Raw genomic sequence first — 21,318 nt, forward strand, 5'->3', positions numbered from 1 at the left:
ACTTGAAGAAACAGTGACAGAAATAGTACTTAAATGTAATAATAGTACTACTACTACTAATAAAATTATTATTAAAACATTATTTTCAAAGGGATATTTACCAGAATTTATTTAGCAGAAAAATGGAAATACACAACACAGCATTTCTGGAAAAAAAGAGAAATAAAATAATAATATTATTTTTAATAAAAATCAATTAATTAGAGATGCTTTTGATTATTCATATTTAATTAAGCCATTAAAATGTAATCCAGAAAATTAATAGTAAACAGAATTTGTTAAAAAATAAAATAAAACATATTTCATAGGGCCATAAAAATGTAATTTTTGTTAAACTTTTAAGAAATTGCTGTTTAATATTGTAAGCTTCATGGTTTCAATTAATTAGACATGCTTTTTGATGATTAAAGTTTAATTTAACCTTTAAAACAGAGTCTAGAAAAATTAAAGTGGAAAAAAAAAAAAAATTTGGAAAAAAATGTAATGAATAGGGCCCTAGTCTATAAAGATTGTCGGGGACATTAAACGTCATTACACTGAACAGGTAAACTAGTTTACTCACTAGTCGCTTTCACTGACTTTTTGTGTTTATAATGGTGTTCCTACAAATGATTCCAACTCAAACTTTCAGGGAAAATATTTTTAATTGAAGATTGAAAGAGTTGATGATGTTTAATGGTGGTGATGTTGCAATCATGCAACCATGGTGTGGTTTGTACATTTAGCTTTTTTACTTGCACTTAGGCTTCACAATTCATAAGAGTTGTATTAATTTGTAAAGATTATCGTGATGAAAAAAACTCGTAAGAATCAAACGTTTGTTGTTCACAGAGATTTTTTTCTGTAATAATCCAATGGAAAAATCCTATTGGGTTTTTGTAGAGGGAACCAGCCTGGCTGGCCTACAAAATCAACATCACTGCAGCACTGTATTGTTACCTGTGAATAACATTTATGAAGGACACGTGCAATTCATCCTTCAGGCTCTTCCTATCAAACACTGCAACTAACATTAAGACTGGAGTACAGTGCATATCTTAGTATCCTAGTAGTATGTTGAATTTTGTGATAATAACTAAGCTGAACTCACTTTATCAGAAAACCACAGCAGGTTGGACTCTGAATACTGGGTGAACATGCCATAAATCGGATCCATCAGCTCTTTCAGCAGGAGCAGGAAGAACTCCTTAGTGACTCCTCCAGCATCCACAGCTTCCTCTCCATCAAAGATGACCTGCAATGATCAGTAAATCTCTGTTAGTCAACCTATGTCTAAGTGGGCGGTCTTGGCCAAAATATGCTACAATATGGACCAGACAACAGTCTGACATTGGGATGATAAAGACAAACCTTGAGTGGTTTCTTCAAGTCTACGTCATTGTAGACTGTGAGCTCCCGGAGAGCATCGCTGACTAAGTGGTTCCTTCGTACGTGAAGCACCAAGAAAGGGTTTCTTGCCAGCAAAGGTTCCATAGTCAACAGCATGAAGACGTTGTGTAAGTTAGCGCCGCTTACTGCCATCTGAACAGTAATCAAGCAGGCAAAACTAGTCAAAGAGGCTGAATAATAAGATTCAAGAATAATAAATCATAGCAATTTCATAGCAGGTAGAGCAATTTCTCTGTATCCACTCTGAAACCAACAGCAAATCATGATTTTGCAAGGCTGTACCATGGACTAATGCAATAACTTCCTATTAAGATATTTTCAGAAAGAAATTAATATTTTTATTCAGCAAGGATGCATTCAATTTATCAAATTTAATAGTACAGACTCTCAAAAAATATATATTTCAAATAAATGCTGTTTTTTACTTTCTATTAATCAGAGAATCCTAACAAAAATGAATCCTAAAAACCATTAAGCAGCATAACTATTTTCAAGATTGATAATAAGCAATGCTTCTTGAGCAGCAAATCAGCATGTAAGAATGATTTCTGGAGGATTGTGTGACACTGAAGACTGGAGTAATGATGCTGAAAATTCAGCCTTATATCACAGAAATAAATTACATTTTAAAGTATATACAAACAGAGAACAGCTACTTTAAAATGTAGTAATTTTTCACAGTTTTTGTTTACCTGCATTTGCAGCTCAGCATCTGTTTGCAGCACGGTTGTCTTGGCTTGCGCGTTCAATATGAACGGATAGGCACATAACGTGACAGAACCCTGGGAAATAAGATTCAGGTTATCAATCTGAGACCATCACAGCGGTCTAAAAATACATTTACATAGAGCTATTTAACCAGCATACCTGCACTGGAGGGTATCGCATTTTCTGCAACAAGATAAAACAAGGAATTATGTTATTTTTCAGCTTGCTATAATCAAAATTTGAAGCTTTTCTGTGTAACTATGCCATTTTGTATGCACAATGGGGTCTAGCTCATGTTCACATTAACACAGCTTTTGCAGTTCATCTGCAGAAGGAAAAGTGACATGGAAATCTCCGTATGTGCAGCGATATACGCACAATATCAGCTTTGCGCAGAAACCATCTGAGGTAGTCTTCCTGGATGTCCACCAGGGTGGCGATGTCAGGGATGTAGAAGTTGTTGTATTCCACACGATGGGCTTTCAGATTGACCTGCACCAAAATATGTGGATCAACACTTGGTTTATCATTTAACAACGCAAACTAAATTACACAAGCTTGTTTGCAAAAACGGACGAAAAACAGCAATTCAGCTCTGATGCTGGGGAATATTCAATCAAATAGCTTATTACTTAGTTCATCATTTACTTATTAAAACTGTTTTGTGGTTTTTCACTGTACCTTGTGTAGCTTCTCCAGCAGTCGCAGGGCAGCACTGGTGTAGCTCTCCAGAAACACAGGCATCAGAAGCGACTTCCCGCCAGTCAACAGAAACACAACAATGCTTTTGTACATCTCCACTAGTCTGGTGAAAACCTCGCAATCCATTAGAGACCACCAGTTATCTGAGAAACCAGAATAAGATTCATTTCAAAAGCCCTTTTGATCTTGAACTCTGATAAACTTTGTAACTAAGCAACTAACGGTGTTGCTAAGCGGTGGAATCTGTGCATACCAAGGACTTTGCTGGGGTTGGCGTCCAGTCTGAGGATGGCCATGGCTAGAGGGATGGTGAGAGAGATGTAGTTTTTGGAGTCCTGGAGAGCAGGACATTCAGACAGGATCAGGTAGATCCGCATAGCTTCCACGTCAGGAGGAGAACAGGGCAGCTGGGGGATCAGGAGACTCTCAAAGCTCTTTGTGGCCTAGAAGAACACATAAAGACTGTTTATTATTAAAAATACATTTACACAGACTAAGATCAAGATGTTTTGGGTTTTTTTTCCTGAGGACAGTATGGAGTAAGAGTATGAAGGCAGTCACTAGGTGGAAGATAATTGAAATCAGAATCAAAATCATACATTTATTTTATACAGTGTACCACAAATGATTAGGGGTGTCCCCGACTAAGGATTCTCACAGTCGAATCAGAATTTTCTAATCTTGCCGATAGTGGACTGATAGTGGAATCATATGTTTGGGGGCGGGGCCAAAATACATTACCAAGACAGACATTCGACAGTCATAAATATTGATGTTAACACGCAGGGAAAATGTGTAACAGACAGCTCGCTGAAACAAACGGGGTAGACCTAAATAATGTTTTATGTTTTGACTGAAAGATAGTTAACATTAAACGTCAGTGAAACCCTAAGAATTCACAACATTTTTTAGTGCTCTTGTATATGACTTAAGTTATTAATGTTCTGCATTTCTGTTTTGAGCTGCGCGCGCTGAAGATGACCAGTAGAATGAAGCATTAGATAGCAGGTTTTTAATCAATGGGGTTTAACTCATTTATCTCATATATAATACGCTTCGTTATTTATACAACATAACGTTAATATTACGACTCAAGCTATCTGTACAAAATGCCCTGAATGAATGCACGTGAACGTGTCTGCGCGGCTCTGAACTTCTTTTGTGGACACATTCTTCACACAACAACGTGCAGAAACACGGCAACTAAACTCAAAAACTTCACCGCGTTTTATTATAATAGTGTTCTCGTTGTAATGTTATGTAGATGACAGTCCCAGTCATAGTTATTGATATTCTGCATTGTTGTTTGTTTTGCTCGCGCTGAAGAGATAATCACCGTAGTAATACAATGAAGCGCTTTACTGCAGCGGCTCAACCAAATGCATCTTATACGAGATAAATAATCAGTCATGGATCATGGAAAGTGAAACTTAGGGTGTTTTCACACCTAGTTCGTTTAACCCTTTCAAAAGCTCTCAGAGCGGTTCAGCGTGTATATGTGAACAAACCATGTGATCTCAGACCCCCCTAAAAGGACCCAAAAGTGAACCGTACTCAGTCCGGTCTGAGTACGGTTCGTTTGTGGTTCAATATCTTCATGATATGCGAAAGCAATGAGATCCCGGCCCGCTTCGCATTTCGTTTTGACATGTGTACCTGGAGGCTTGCCATCTGGGACAAAATCCGTCGAAGTGGAGAGTCCGCGGAAATAAAGGATTCCTGTCCCTTCTACGAAGATTTGGATGAAATTTTGGGTGCAAGCGCTTGTGCTTGTCCCACAAATGTTGTCGAAGGTGAAAGTGTGGCAAGCAGCAGCAGTTGTTGATAGTGTTGGAAGAAAAATTTCTTTTTAGTTGCTATCCTCTTCCTTTCCTGTTTTTTCAGATGCATTCCTTTAGTTCTGCTTTGTCTGACTCCTTCTCTGTTTGTCATTTGCCTCAAAATGTGCCACATCCATGTGATGACAACATGTGAAGATTTGAATACCCAAAATCCACTGCTGCAAAGAAAGCTGGGCTCTGAGTTCTTATAAAGTTGTGGTGTGAACAAAAAAAGAACTTGGTTCTCTTTTGAGTCCACTACATTGTGAACACCAAAAGGACTGAGGTCACTTTCGGCTGGTTCCCTTTCTGGTTCACTTTAAGTGAACTGGGTTTGGTTCTCTTAAAACGAACTATATGTGAAAACACCCTTAAATCTATAGGGGTGGTTGGATTTATTCACGCACGTAAATATATTTATTTAAAGCTGCTTTCTTTTCAGATTCTTATTTAAAGCATTATCTTAATAGGCTGTATATTAACTTGTTGGTTAGAAAACCACTAGTTCTATGTGAAATCAGACATTTGAGCACCCCCACATAGCCAAAATGGTATGATCATAACACCTCTGCGAATATTCCACTGTGAGATTGGGAGTCAAATCAGGCTCCTACCAAAGCATTGTTTCTTCGATTATTCGGGGTCACCCCTTCAAATGATCTATTTTATTAAAAAATAAATAAATAAATAAATATATATATATATATATATATATATATATATATATATATATATATATATATATATATATATATATATCAGTCAGAGATGGAAACTCGAGTCACACTTAAGTCACATAAATAAAGACTTGGGACTTGACTTGGACTCGTGAGACTCGTAAAAAAAACGCAAGTCATTTGGTATGGGAGTTTATATGAATGCATCTCTGAGGGGAACTGACTGTCTTTAGAAAAGTTTAGATGGTATTTTCTTTCCATCTTGCCTCTGTAATATATACACACACACAAAATTAATTTTTTTCCTCATTAATGTACACACAGCACCCCATATTGACAGAAAAACACAGAATTGTTGACATTTTTGCAGATTTATTAAAAAAGAAAAACTGAAATATCACATGGTCCTAAGTATTCAGACCCTTTGCTGTGACACTCATATATTTAACTCAGGTGCTGTCCATTTCTTCTGATCATCCTTGAGATGGTTCTACACCTTCATTTGAGTCCAGCTGTGTTTGATTATACTGATTGGACTTGATTAGGAAAGCCACACACCTGTCTGTATAATACCTTACAGCTCACAGTGCATGTCAGAGCAAATGAGAATCATGAGGTCAAAGGAACTGCCTGAAGAGCTCAGAGACAGAATTGTGGCAAGGCACAGATCTGGCCAAGGTTACAAAAAAATTTCTGCTGCACTTAAGGTTCCTAAGAGCACAGTGGCCTCCATAATCCTTAAATGGAAGACGTTTGGGACAACCAGAACCCTTCCTAGAGCTGGCCGTCCGGCCAAACTGAGCTATCGGGGGAGAAGAGCCTTGGTGAGAGAGGTAAAGAAGAACCCAAAGATCACTGTGGCTGAGCTCCAGAGATGCAGTCGGGAGATGGGAGAAAGTTGTAGAAAGTCAACCATCACTGCAGCCCTCCACCAGTCGGGGCTTTATGGCAGAGTGGCCCGACGGAAGCCTCTCCTCAGTGCAAGACACATGAAAGCCCGCATGGAGGACTCCAAGATGGTGAGAAATAAGATTCTCTGGTCTGATGAGACCAAGATAGAACTTTTTGGCCTTAATTCTAAGCGGTATGTGTGGAGAAAACCAGGCACTGCTCATCACCTGTCCAATACAGTCCCAACAGTGAAGCATGGTGGTGGCAGCATCATGCTGTGGGGGTGTTTTTCAGCTGCAGGGACAGGACGACTGGTTGCAATCGAGGAAAGATGAATGCGGCCAAGTACAGGGATATCCTGGATGAAAACCTTCTCCAGAGTGCTCAGGACCTCAGACTGGGCCGAAGGTTTACCTTCCAACAAGACAATGACCCTAAGCACACAGCTAAAATAACGAAGGAGTGGCTTCACAACAACTCCGTGACTGCTCTTGAACCTGACTTAAACCCAATTGAGCATCTCTGGAGAGACCTAAAAATGGCTGTCCACCAACATTTACCATCCAACCTGACAGAACTGGAGAGGATCCCCAAATCCAGGTGTGAATAACTTGTTGCATCTTTCCCAAAAGACTCATGGCTGTATTAGATCAAAAGGGTGCTTCTACTAAATACTGAGCAAAGGGTCTGAATACTTAGGACCATGTGATATTTCAGTTTTTCTTTTTTAATAAATCTGCAAAAATGTCAACAATTCTGTGTTTTTCTGTCAATATGGGGTGCTGTGTGTACATTAATGAGGGGGAAAAAAAAAAAAGAACAAATGATTTTAGCAAATGGCTGCAATATAACAAAGAGTGAAAAATTTAAGGGGGTCTGAATACTTTCCGTACCCACTATATATATATATATATATATATATATACAGTCATGGCCAAAAATATCAGCACCCTTGGTAAATATGATCAAAGGAGGCTGTGAAAATTAATCTGCATTGTTAATCCTTTTGATCTTTTATTTAAACAATTCACAAAAATCTAACCTTTCATTGGATAATAAGAATTTAAAATGGGGAGAAATATCATTATGAAATAAATGTTTTTCTCAAATACACATTGGACACTATTATTGGCACCCCTAGAAATTCTTATGAGTAAAATATCTCTGAAGTATATTCCCATTCATATTCACAATTTTGAGCACTCCAGGGTGATTATGAACATGAAATTATCCAGCCGTGGCTTCCTGTTTCACAGAAATATAAATAGGAGGGAAAACAAAGCCCAAATTCCCTTAATCATCTATCACAATGAGAAGAAATGAAATATACTGCTGTATTTTTGATGTTGTGGGCCTATGTTTCTGCTGGAGGTCCTGGACATCTTGTTTAGACACATGGCATCATGGATACTATCAAATACCAATAGATAAAAAAATCAATAAGTGACTGACTCTGTTAGAAATCTTATAATGGACCATTCTAGTCCTCTGACCTGAACCCTGTAGAAAATGAGTGGTGAACTGAAGAGAAGAAGCACTGTCATGGAGCTGGGAATCTAAAGGGTCTGGAGTGATTCTGGATGAAGGAATGGTCTCTGATCTCTTGTCAGGTGTTCTCTAACCTCATCAGGCATTATAGGAGAAAATTTAGAGCTGTTAAACTGGCAAATGGAGTAAAACTTTTTTATTCAAAAAGTATTGAATAAAAGGGTGGCGTTAATTGTGGCCAATGTCCATTAGAGAAAAACATTTATTTCATAATGATATTGCCCTCCATTTTAAATTCTTATTATCCAATGAAAGGTAAGATTTTTGTGAATTTTTACATAAAAGATCAAAGGGATTAACTATGCAGATTAATTTTCACAGCCCTCTTTGATCATATTTACCAAGGGTGCCGATATTTTTGGCCATGACTGTATGTATATAAAATTATATATATAATAATCACTATTAACCAATAAAAAACAAGTTTTACTCCCTGTCCTTCTAACCAATAAATTCAGATTTTTAATTTTATTTGTTAAAGATGATTTTATTCTGCAAGGATGCATTAAATTTATCAAAAGTGACAGTAAAGAGGTGTTACAATTATTATGTTTTTTTTTTTCAAATAAATGCTGTTTTTTGTGTTTGTTTTTTTTCTGTGTCAAAGAATCTTGAAAAAAATTCACAAAAATATTAAAATATTATTATTCTTAATAATCAGAAATGTTTTTCAAGCATCAAATCAGCATAATTCTGAAGGATCATGTGACATTGAAGACTGGAGTATTGATGCTGAAAATTCAGCTTTGTATCACAGGAAAAAAAGTATATTTTTAAATATTTTCAAATATAGAAAAGTTACTTTAAATTGTAATGATATTTCACAATTTTACTGTTTTTACATAATTTCTGCTCAAATAAATGCAGCCTTGGTGAGCATAAGAGACTTATTTCTTTTGAGCAGTAGTGTATAAAAAGGAGCAATGATTCCTTTAATTAGATTGAAAAGTACACCAACTTTCACCCACACAAAAAAGGCTTTGAAAGTTTTGGAAACCTGATAAAGTCTGCAGCAGAGTTAATGCCTTCCAAGTATGCAGTGCTTTAAAGACCTAAATAAATGATGAGATGAAGCCAACATTTCAAACGCACACACCTGATCCAAAAGTCTTGCGAAGGCTGGTTTCATCAGCGTCTCAAAAAGCAGCCTAACAGCATTGAAATCGATGCCCGGGACTTTGGGGTTGGTTTTGAAATGTCCATCATCACTGTGAAAACAGCAGGTGGAAATTAGTATCCAAATGGTTTGAAATAAGCCGTAAAGCTACACCTAAAAAGCTAAACCTGATATTGTACTAATCTAATTTACTAATTGAAGATTTAAAAAATGGGTTGTGCTTGCTGAATTAGTTACTATATTAGTTCAAACTGTTTGGAAACACATAACAGTGAGATTTAGTATCTCCAAGCAAGTGCTGGGTCATGGGCTGGGAACTAGTTAAGGAACAGATGAACAAATAGATGGATCTGAGGTGAGGAGATTTAAGGTCTTTCCTCTCCATTGCTCTTTATCGGTGTCTGTCGCTCTGAAGGGATGAAAGCAGGATCACACGCTGGGTGTAAATACAGAGCCGCAGGTGTTTAAGCCTGATGCTGATCCCAGTGAACCCCACACACATGAGCACATGAAGCAGAGCCAGTGTATTTTGAGCATGACAGGGTAAGATGACTGATCTATAATAAACGACCTGTCACACACCAAGACGTGTTATTAATACGAGTCCAGTTTCAATGAGATGGCAAGATGTGTTTGACCTTTACATGCAATCCAGTCCGATTCAAATCATTTAGATTCCATTTGATTCTATCGATTAGACTCCTTCAGCAAAATCCAATTACAGATTTGATTTGACTTGAATTTCAACTTGTTTCTAATGTATTTAATTAGATTCAACTGGATTGGACTGATCCGATTCATTATAATTCAGTTTAGTTGGATTTGAGCAATCTGACTCATTTCAAATCAATTCAGCTGCATCTGACTGTTCTTTTTTTTTTTCAGTTTGAGCCATCTAAAAAAGTAAATAATTTAAAATGTTATTTAATTTAACTACTAATTACGGTTTTGATGCAAATCCAATCTGAATCAAATAAATTTGATTGAACTTGATTTGATAGATCAGACCAAGTTGAATCCAATTACATTTGTTTTTTGGGCAAAAGGGTTAATTGTCGTGCAATTAGACTTAGTTGAAGTGATTCAATCCAAAACCAATTCGATCCATTTCAATCTATAAAAATAAAGCTGCACAGTCAGTAGTGCAAATTTCTGACCTACAGAAACTTCTACACTTCAACTGAATTAAATAGAGTTTAATGCGTGCTATAGAATCCATGGCACTATGTGTTGCTCCAAATGCCCGTCAACCCAGCGTTGGGACATGTGCTCAGCAGAGTTTTAATCACATACACAAAACTGCACTTTAAAATGAAGATTTGACCTCACAACCCATAATACCCCGTCTGAACACCAGCAACACCAGTTGTTCCTTATGTAACCAGATAATCTCTTGAAATGTTTTCGGCTGCAGTGCAGATTATGAACATCGAGGACTGCATCAGGCAGAATGAGGCAGAACGATTCTCTCATCAGATAAAGATATCCATCAAGTTCCATTTGCTCTGTAAGAGGGACTGCTCTTTTACAGAAAGAGCTGTAACCGAGAGCTCAACTGGTGTCTACGAAGAATTTTCCTACTGACATTAAGCAGAAGTCACCTATGTGCCCTGCTCTCCATGGCGTCACCCTGTGCGCATACGCTTACTGGCAAGGCAGAAACATCTTAACTGCTCACCTTTGGTCCAAAAAGCTGGCATTCCAACATGCAGTTGAAGAAAACAGGAGTATGATGTCACTAGAAGGGGAGGAGTCAAGAGATTTGAATTCAGCATCAAAATAATAACAAATATTTAACATCTCTCACAACCGACCTCATTTATTTAAAAAATAATCATTTAATTTAATAACATCTCTGATTTTTTTTTTGTTGCAAGGATGTATTGATCAAAAGTGACATTTAGATGTTACAAAAGATTACAATTTCATATAAATGCTTTTTTACTTTCTATTCATCAAATAATCATTACTGCTATGAAGCAACACAACTGTTTTTAACACTGATAATAATGTTTCTTGATCAGCAAATCAGCATATTATAATGTTTTCTGAAGGATCACGTGACACTGAAGACTGGAGTAATGATGCTGAAAATTCAGTTTTTATTACAGGAATATATTACAATTTAAAATATATTTAAATAGAAAATAGCTTCTTTAATTTGTCATAATATTTCCCAATATTACTGCTTTTACTATATACTTGATCAGCCTAGGTGGGCACTTTTGTCAAAAACAGACTGAATGTTAGTGTATGTCATTCTATGAATCTTTGAAATAATAAACTGTTGCCAAGTGGAAGATTTCAGCGAGGCTTCTGTCATAACTGTAATCAAACTAATGTCACAAACTCACTTGGTGATGTTTGAATCGCTGTTGTCGTGGAGCTTCATCCTCCAGCTGTCCAGACTCTCAGAATTAATCAGAGCGACGCTTTTGGTGGTATTCATAATGCGGAAATCCTCGGGACAAGATGAACCCTGTTCTCAAACACACAAACAAACACTTAGAAACATAATATTCACAATATACTCCGAGCATAAACACAACAAGACGGTTTTAGCATTAAATGCTCTAATAAAGAAGAAATAAAACATATCACATCAGTGAGGGCAACAGCAGTGTTTTTTGTCATGTCCTGTAAGCCCATTATATTGAAGTAACGGCGCCACCATGTGGATAAGAGCAGGTACTGACCTCCAAGCAGACCCCTTTTTTTTTTTTTTTTTTTTCACAAGAGCAAATGTAAAACTGCCTAAATGTAAATATTAAAATCAAACAGAAGCTAGTAGTATGAGCAAGTACTGACTATACTTTATAATTTGTTAAAAAAAAATATTGAAGAATGCACTAATTTATTGAATATTCTTGTAAATGAAACATATCCAAACAATCAGTACAGCATCAGCTGAGCTGTTTCCCAGCTCTAATGACACTCCAGTGAAAATCAGCATGGTTACCTCCTTAGTAGACAACAACAGGAAATTGTGATCACCTCCGCTGTGAATGTTACGGATGGTGTAGCGCTCGCCTTCTGTAGACAAAGAACATAAGTGGTTCCTTTTATACAGTAGTTATATAATAACAAAGCATATGAGTTCAAACTGTTCCCTAAAAGAAGCAACAATACTAGAATGGATACCAGGCACTTTTCTGCAAAATGCATACTTACTTCATGTTAAAAGTGTTCAATCATATTTCAATAGTATCTGCAATGCAGGACAGATGACTTTATAAAAACATCTGAATGAGAACTATCTGAAAGAGACTCATTTACAAATTATTACTATTTTTACACACATTTTTTCTATGCGGTCATCAAAACAAAACATATACACACACACACACACACACACACACACACACACATCAAGGCCACATCAGATGAATCACAAACCAAACGACAGATACTCTTCAATGCGGTCTATTTATATTTGACCATCCCTGCATGGACACACGGTCTCTATAACAATCCCTATCACTCCAGTTAAAGGACTAATTATTCACTCCCTCAAAATCTGCTTCAGATGGAAAACCATTAAAGCATGGTACCGCAAAACAAAACACTCAACTATGGTGAAATTATATGGAGGTTTTTCATTCATTACACATGAGTGTGCTCAAATGTGCCTCTATTCAAAATACAGAAAGTGCGACTGATCATTTTTTTTTTTTTTTGGAACAGCTGATGTCTGAACTGTTTTGTTCTTTTAATCATATTTATTTATTCAAAAGGAATTCACATTAAAGCTCTAAAATTCATGTTAAATACTTAGGGCCAGATTTACTAAACAGGACACATCAGCATGAGACAGCAATTCTATAAAAGTTCTGTGGTTGATCTACTGACAACGCACAAATAAAAGAGCACATGTGCAGCCGGATCATTTCCATAATGACCAACACAGCCTTGTCAAGCGCAAAATGAGATAAGACATTTTTGGGCATTAATAATGGTGCAAATCAGTAAATTAACATTTGGCATATATTTAATCCATTCAGAATATACAACAATGGCCTGGTAAACATACTTGTGTGTGTATTTCCAATGCACAGGGGTTGGAGGTTCCTGACAGGAAGTGGGCTCTTAGCATTTCCTCTGAGGCCTGTACCCAGCTGGCCCTGAGCGTTGCAGCCGAAAGCGTAAACCAGACCAGTGGAGGGCACGAATGCCAGGGTGTGGTGCCTGTGACGTACACACAGAGATATGCTGTCAAATATCTCTTCTCATACTTCTCTGATGACTGCATGCACAAAATGAGGTATTTATTAACCAGATGAACTACTGCACTTTGAATGCTTGTTTATGGGGGAGTACATTTACTATTCGGGCAATAAATGGCTCTGTACTTAGTGCAATGTAAATCACTTTGGATAAAAGAGTGTGCCGAATGACTATTAGTCAGTTTAAAACGTGTTTTGTGTTTACATCATATTTCTCTTCCTGCAATTTTTGTCATAGAGCAAAACACATGGCTGCATAAAATAGTTTGATTCATTTCAATAATTATCTACTGTACACTAAAGGTTAAAGGGATAGTTCAACCAAAAATGAAAATTTAATTACTCACCCTCATGTGAGGGTCCTCTAAACCCGTAAGGCCTTCGTTTATCTTCGGAACACAAATTAAGATATTTTTGATGAAATCCGGGAGCTTTCTTACCCTGCATAGACAGCAATGGAACTGCCATGTTCAAGGCCCAGAAAGGCAGTAAGGACATCATTAAAATAGATTTCACCAAAAATATCTTCATTTGTGTTCTCAAGATAAACAAAGGTTCATTATTTATTCGTATTTTAAGGCCATGCCAGCATCAAGGCTATTTTCATGGCGATCTCAGAATAAATTACACAAGGTATGCAAATACCAAATATTATAAAAGACGTTTCAAATCTACACCAGACAAAAATACATTCAGGTGATACAGGTCTTATGGGTTTGGAACGACATGAGGGTGAGTAATTAATGACAGAATTTTCATTTTTGGGTGACCTATCCCTTTAACATATGTGAATGCTGATTTCCAGAGATCAGGATCACATTCATTTAAAAAGTTAAAAAGTGTAGGAAGATTTAAAGATATTTTAATGTTTTTGAAAGATCTTATGCTCACAGAGGCTACAATTATTAGACCAAAAATACAGTAAAAACAATAATATTGCAAAATAGTATGATTGAAAATTGTTTTGAAATATAATTTTCAGCTTCATTACTCCAGTCTTCAGTGTCACATGATCCTTCAGAAAACATTCTAATATGCTGATTTGATGCTCAAGAAACATATCTTATTATCAGTTAAAAACACATGTGTAAACCATTACATGTTTTTCAGGATTCTCTGATAAATAGAAATTTCATTTGAAAAGAACAGCATTTATTTAGAACAGAAATATCTTTTTTACATTATAAATGATGTTACTGTCAGTTTTGATCAACTTAATGCTCCTTTGCTAAATCAAATGAATATTGTATTAATACTAAATTGTATTAAATCTGTATTAACACACAACAGTTACTCAAAAATACTAAAAAATATGTGCATTATCCATACGGTGTTAGTATGTTTTGGAAATGACACAAATTAAAGAGAACACTAAAGGAAATCAGCACATTCACCAGTCTAAAACAGATGGACTCAGAAATGTGCATCTTGTCTAGTGCATATACTTACCGCCCACAAGCGATCTGAGACACCTCAGTGCCCATGAGCTCCATAACTCTGCGTGGAAGAGGCTCGTTTCTGGTGGAATCGTGGCCCAGCTGTCCTCTTGAACCGTTTCCAAATGTGAACAGACCCCCTTCCTGAAGCAAACACAGCACAAACAGCAATGCTTCAATGCTCAGGACTGAAAATGACAAATACAATTGAACAATTTTCCATATTAACCTAATATAGTTCTATAATTCTTATCAAAACATTTTCAGCCTAACTAAAAAAAGAATAATGATTAAACTAATGGATGTTCAAATAACTCAAATTCAAACTTTTACATTTGGATACATATGTAAAATATTGCTAAAGGGCAACACTGTCACCAGGTCGAATGAGTATGTGTTTTTCAGCACTTTGGCTGTAATTATCAATACCTTTGTCAAGGCAGCGGTGTGCTCCTCTCCACAGCTGATGTACACCACCTTCTGTGACCGCAGGAACTTGATGTGACAGGGAACAGCCCGGTCTGAGATCACAGACAAAAATTATGCCACTCTTTTAATCCAAATCCACAGCAGTCCATAGCAGAATTCAAATTTGCAACCTCTGGGTCAGCGAGTACGTTTTACCTTGCTCGTCATTGAGGCCCAGCTGCCCTGCGCTGTTCTTCCCCCAGCCGAACACGGCTCCAGACAGGGACAGGGCGAAGCTGTGGTCTCCTCCGGCGCTGATCTGAGCCAGTGGGATCCCACACAGAGATTTGAGCGGTTGAGGAGACAGAGTACTAGGCTCTCCCTTCCCTAAACCCAGTTGACCGCTGGAGTTCTCACCCCATACAAACAGCTGACCATCTGAGACGAGGAGGACAGCGGGAAAACCTCATTTACTGGCACAGCAGAAAACAAAACTATTAATAAATCAGTGAAAGTCTACACTTACCTTTTGAAAGTGCTATGCAGTGCTGGTTGCCACACATTACTTGTGAGATTCGATGCTCGTACAACTTTTTAATCAACCTAAAGAGATACATAAACTTGTATAAAAAAAAAGAAAGTTCTGGAGTACATATAACAGATGTACCTGGTTAACCAACTGCTAAATAACAATACATACAAAATATCTAAATGTATACATATTCATATACAGTGATGACTACGTCCACATGGAATGTGATTATTTATTTATTTTTTGCAGTTTCTGCATCAATTGTGGGAGAAAATTTGTGAAATTTAGAGGAATGGATTTAACATTTTGATTCATTAATTACCAAATTCTCAAATTAAAAACTCAATTCAGTGAAATTCAAAGGGGAAACATGTAACATCTAAACAGATTTTACATTCTCAACCATTTTTTAGAAATGATAAAATAATTATATATTTTTATATAATAATCAAAATGATGTATTTTGAGGGAGCTTCACATCTGTGCAAAATCCACTCCAGAAGGTATTATATAAATAAATATTATATATTCCTTGTTGCATAACTACTTATTAATTTTTAATAGTTTCTGAACTGATTGTGCGGGGAAACCTGCAATTTTGTGGAATGGATTTAATTTTTTTTTAATGCATTACTGAATTAATGGATGCATTAATGGATGAATTAATTAAGGGAAAAAATCTTTTAATTCCTATTTTTTTTTTTTTATAAATAAATAAAATAATTATAAAATTTGTTATATAATAATAAATAGAAAAGTCATTTAAAAGGGTGAAAGGTCCAAGCAGGTGGATGCATTGTTGTAATGCAATGCTGTAAAAAGTTACATATGGTGACTACTTCATGTTAAATGAACCTCAGAGTATTATTGGCAGCTAAAAGCATTATCAAAGTATCCAAAATATTTAATAACGAAATTCTTGATTTACTGACTGACCAAGAATCTTGCAATCCAATGGCAGTGGCCTTGATCTCATCACCACCACAAAACCAAATAAATAACCCTTAGTCATTAACTTGCTCTGGCCACACTGCGCTTGTGAAATCATTCAAATAACAAGATGACAAGTGATGTTAGCATTCAAATGAAGGGCTGCGTGTCAGGAAATGTTGTGGGTTATTCAGCAGTACTAGAGCCACAACAGAACAGAAGAGCTTTCAGTAATAGCACATTATAACTATCATTAAGTCCAAATCACTTGTGTTCGGGAGCCCCCTGCGGTGTGAAAGGCCCCATGCAGGGACCCCCTCACGAGCACGAGGCAATTAAATCCTCATTAGATTCCCCTATCTAGAGCAGACGTTACAATGCAAAGGAAGCATTATCTGAAAAAGCATTTACACCACAAAAAAAGGAACATATAAATGTAATAATAAGAAGCAATGCATCACATGCTTGAAACTTGAATGTTCTCATGTACAGCTGACAGAAAACACAACAGAAACACTGAATTATGAGTCTGCAGATCACCATATATAAAGTGTTTTGGTGAACCATTCCTTAAACTCTGCTTCATAAAATGTTCTTATTTATTCACAAAATTTTGCATAAAGTATGTAACGTTTCACCTGGGCACGCGGACCGCCTCTTCAGCCGTACCCAAACCGAGCTGCCCTCCTTCTCCGGCCCCCCAGGCAAACACCTGCCCCTGCTCGTTCACCGCCAGAGAGTGAGTCTGCCCACACGACACGCCGGCGATCTTCTGAGCATCCAGAGCTCCAACCAGCTCTATGAGAGACACACAAACAGCCATTAGATTACAATATCATTCTCCAGAACTGATGATTGATAGGCATCATTCATATCCTATGCACAGGTTTACTGCAGACACTGCTAGATTTGCTCTGTGTTGGCTATATTGTTTTCGAAAGATTAAAATATTACAAATCCCTGTACCCAAATTTCAAGTTTTTGGTCAGTAGTAATATTTGCTTTTAAAGAAAATTAATACTTTTATTCCACAAGAATGCATTAAGTAATGATGCTGAAAATTCAGCTTTGCATTATAGAAAAGAAATACATTTGAAAATATGTTCAAATAGAAAGGTTATTTTAAATTATAATAATATTTCAGAATATTACTGTTTTTACTGTATTTTTTAAATGCAGCCTTGGTGAGCATAAAAGACTGAGTAGTGAACATGGGTAGAGTATATTCACAGAACAAGTTGTGTGGCATCAAAACAATGCCACATCATGCAATCTTCTCACCAAGCTGTCACCAAAATAGCACTGGCTTAATGGAAACCAAAAACAAACAAAACAAAAAATCCCCTATGGGTTGTGAATGTGGTAAGACGAAACTGAATGCCACCTTAACCAAAACAGCATCGGAAGAAACTTTCATTCTCTAATATGTAGGGCATTCCAAACTAATGTGAAAACATGTTCCTCGCAAGAGCTTTTCATTGTAGCACCTAAATCAAAAATCATCTGAATCTATATAATCTGCAGTCCTGACTGGGGAAAAAAAAAAAAAGAGAATAATTGCTCTACATCTGTTAAGCATTTCATGAATAATAGACAACAGAGCTATTTATAAAAAAATAAATAAAGAACTAAACCACACCAAAATGCATTTCCGCAATGAAAACCTTTCAGAAACCAACACAATATGCATCATTCTTCACATTAGATTCATATACAGTTTCTTAAATCAATATCTGGTTTCTGCGCTGGACATAGAATAGATTTAACCAAGCAGTAATGCTTTGTTTCTTATGCATCAACTAGTTTCTTGGCTTCATTTACACATCCCTCATACCAACTCACATAACAGGGCCTTCTATCGTACAAATGGTGCTATCTTATTAGCACAGACATGTGAGAGTCCGTCTGCTGCTTGGAATTGTTTTCTTATAAACCGGATTAGCAGCCCTGGACTGGTGAGTCCCAGTGCATGCTGGATAACACGAGATCTACTGTCATCATTGACTGTAAATGCAGTTTAATACTCTGCAATAATAATAGCATGATCAAACAAGCAACGTTTTTATATGACTACATCCAGGGCAAATGATTAGTTTGCTACCTCATTTCTGAGAAAAATGCCAAATTATATTTCGATTTTAGGTGTGCCAATATACAGTCAAACCAAAATTTATTCAGACACCTTCAACATTTCTCGCATTATCACAGTTTATTCTCTATAGTTTAGAAAATTATAATAAAATATGACAAGAACTCAGAGTTAAACTGTGTCAGGAAAAAAAGCATCTTGATAATGTCAGATAACTTTGTGAATTAGGTTGAATAGCTGTCAGCTGTTAAATTTAAGTTCAATTTAGGTCAACTAATGCAATGCTTAATTTTGTTCAGTCTGTGCTGTAAAAAGGTTGCATTAGCTATTAAAGAAAAACACTTAAAAACATGATCAGGTCAAAGTGTCTGAATAATTCTTGGTCACAATTTTTTTTTTATATATATAAATTTTACTGGTAGTCCACTGTATGAAGAATTTTTGGTATACTTTATTTTGCTGTCCTGCACCCACTAGTAAAAATATCAAAAATTATATCTGGTGTCTGAATATTTTTTGGCTTGACTGTATACTGTGCTTACATGCAGTTGCATCATAAAACTTTATTTTCCATGTTGTATAGTACGTTCAAACTGAATTATGGCAAAGGCACATTATAAACATTAGAACATGAGTTTTAAATCATTATAAATGGGTTCCAATCATTTGAAAATAATGGAATAATAGGTGTGGTGTGAATATTCAAATCTAATATTTAGCATCAGCTACACAATCCTAATGTCTAAGTCTATTCGTTGGTGCACCACAGGCTTTTTGGAGAGATATGAGCATCGGTTTATGTCAGTTACCTGGCCTCCATCCTCCCTTGTCATGGCCCAGCTGACCGCAGCTGTTGGAGCCACAGGCGTAAACGCTCCCATCATGCAACAGGAAGAGCGAGTGTTGGCTGCCGCACGCAACTTCTTTAAGACCCCTCCCGTCAAACATGCAACAGCTCCTCGGCTCAAAGACAAAGGCCTCCGACACCCCGATGCCCAGCTGACCCGAGGCACTGCTTCCCCAGCACAGCATCATAATTCACACATAAAGAGGGAGACAGATGGAAGGGTCCGGAATCAGGGAGAGCTCCTAGGCTGTACCGCCTTGCCGTCTCCGCCTGTACGTGACGGATCTGGAACAGAAAGCAAAGTATGGCATGACACACTGGAAAGCAAATAGGTGAGAAATCAGTAGAGGGCAAGGGAAGAGGTCACACCCAATTCCTCTTTCCATATTGGGCAGTGTGTGTGTGTGTAAATGACAGCTAGTGTGGACGGCCGGGCCCTTGAGACAAGAATTCAGATCATAAACCACCTGGTGTGGTTAAATAAAACCACACATTTACTAATCCATCTGTCCAACTCCAAAACCTACTGAACCATCACAATTCATTGGATTGACTCAGTAAAACATGTACTAATAAAGGTGTGCGTTTATGTCTAGGCAGGTGACAGATTTGTGTTATCATACTAGGGCTGGACAAAATATTTTAATACATTTACAATTTTGTTAGCAATATATAACCATGCATCATCATGAATATTAAAATTATGTTAACGTGCTTGGCGCGTTGCGAAAGTTTGAAACAAATTCAGGCGCATCACACATGTATGTTCAAATTGAATTTATGGTGAAGGTACGTTCTGAACATTAGAATCTAATTTTGAACGGAAATATTTTGAAATGTATAAATGGGTAGCGTTACTGCTGAACGCTCGAATGCATTTTCTATAGAATAGGAGTGTTCCGAAAATTCGAATCTAATGTCTGGAGAATCATAGGCGTGTTCGGAACGTTCGTATCATATTTTTGAGCATCATTAATAAATTCAGAACGTTCGAATCTAATCGTCGGGACATCATATAGGCGCGTGTCGAAATAAATAATTATTTGAGACGTGTGCGTTCCGAACATTCGACTTTGTGAGCGTTCTGAAAGTTCGACATTTAAATCGATTTTATGAACGTCATGGGCGTTTTCCGAACCTTCTAATCAAAAGTGACTATGATGGTCAGAAATGTCTAGATAGACAGCACGCTAGGTTTATAAACAGCAGAAACCTTCCATATGTGGGTCCAGTCCAATCTGAGTTCGGCCTGTAAGAACAAGCCTGAAACATTTCATGTCTTTAATAAGCCAAATCATGACGTAGTTCATATACTGCAGATATTAATACTCAAACATCTCATCGGACTCTACATGCGTGAAATGCAGTACCTCAATACTAATATTCAGGATAATATCAGGACAAACTGACACCTAACTGCGCACTGACACTCACTAAACTGTCATCACTCAAATGCAGTCCCCTTCTAACACAAGTCAAAAATAAACAGGTATTTAGGGAGGTGATTTAAAGCAGATAATCTTACCTGGTAATATGCATTTCGTCTCCTGTTTATTTTGACCGTATATTACTGGAATGGTTTCAGTTTAATGGTTCCGACAAAAACAAGGAAGTTACGACTCAGATTACGGTGTCACTGATCACGTGACTTCAGTCAACCAGCTCTAATAGTGTTCGAGTCAATAGAGGGCGACAATGGGTTCATTTTTGTCAATGTGCATGTGGTCCTGATGTGCACATCAGTTAATTAATGCAGTTTATTAAAAAATGCAGTGTTGGAGACTGATTTGATTTAAAGTTTTGGCATCAGTAATTGTACACGAAATAGATGTAAAAAGTCAAGATATCCAATTGATAATATAATATTAAAAATATAATGTATAACATTCTGTGTATGTTTAAACTCTAGTGCATAAGTACAGTTAAAATATGTGGAATTTTATGTTGCTTCAGTTCTGGAGTCCATTGTAGTGGAGATGAAAAAAAATTTAAAATTAAAAA

The 21,318-nt window shown here is 36.8% G+C and overlaps 1 protein-coding gene across 1 annotated transcript in view; it reads right to left on the reverse strand.

Moving 5' to 3' along the window:
• The window catches only part of herc3 (HECT and RLD domain containing E3 ubiquitin protein ligase 3), a 31,485-nt gene extending 10,490 nt beyond the window's left edge, over positions 1-20,995 (reverse strand). The window contains 19 exon segments of the mRNA XM_058770402.1: positions 1,091-1,234; positions 1,351-1,521; positions 2,082-2,171; positions 2,257-2,280; positions 2,476-2,589; positions 2,779-2,942; positions 3,053-3,242; positions 8,832-8,943; positions 10,531-10,590; positions 11,207-11,331; positions 11,812-11,885; positions 12,883-13,037; positions 14,525-14,655; positions 14,941-15,032; positions 15,136-15,357; positions 15,446-15,522; positions 17,020-17,179; positions 19,280-19,602; positions 20,843-20,995. Of these exon segments, the coding sequence (XP_058626385.1) occupies positions 1,091-1,234; positions 1,351-1,521; positions 2,082-2,171; positions 2,257-2,280; positions 2,476-2,589; positions 2,779-2,942; positions 3,053-3,242; positions 8,832-8,943; positions 10,531-10,590; positions 11,207-11,331; positions 11,812-11,885; positions 12,883-13,037; positions 14,525-14,655; positions 14,941-15,032; positions 15,136-15,357; positions 15,446-15,522; positions 17,020-17,179; positions 19,280-19,505 (2,331 nt within the window). The 5' untranslated portion in view covers positions 19,506-19,602; positions 20,843-20,995.
• Positions 20,996-21,318: the final 323 nt, after the last annotated feature.

Source organism: Onychostoma macrolepis, chromosome 01 (assembly GCF_012432095.1).
Source record: "Onychostoma macrolepis isolate SWU-2019 chromosome 01, ASM1243209v1, whole genome shotgun sequence".
NCBI lineage: Eukaryota > Metazoa > Chordata > Actinopteri > Cypriniformes > Cyprinidae > Onychostoma > Onychostoma macrolepis.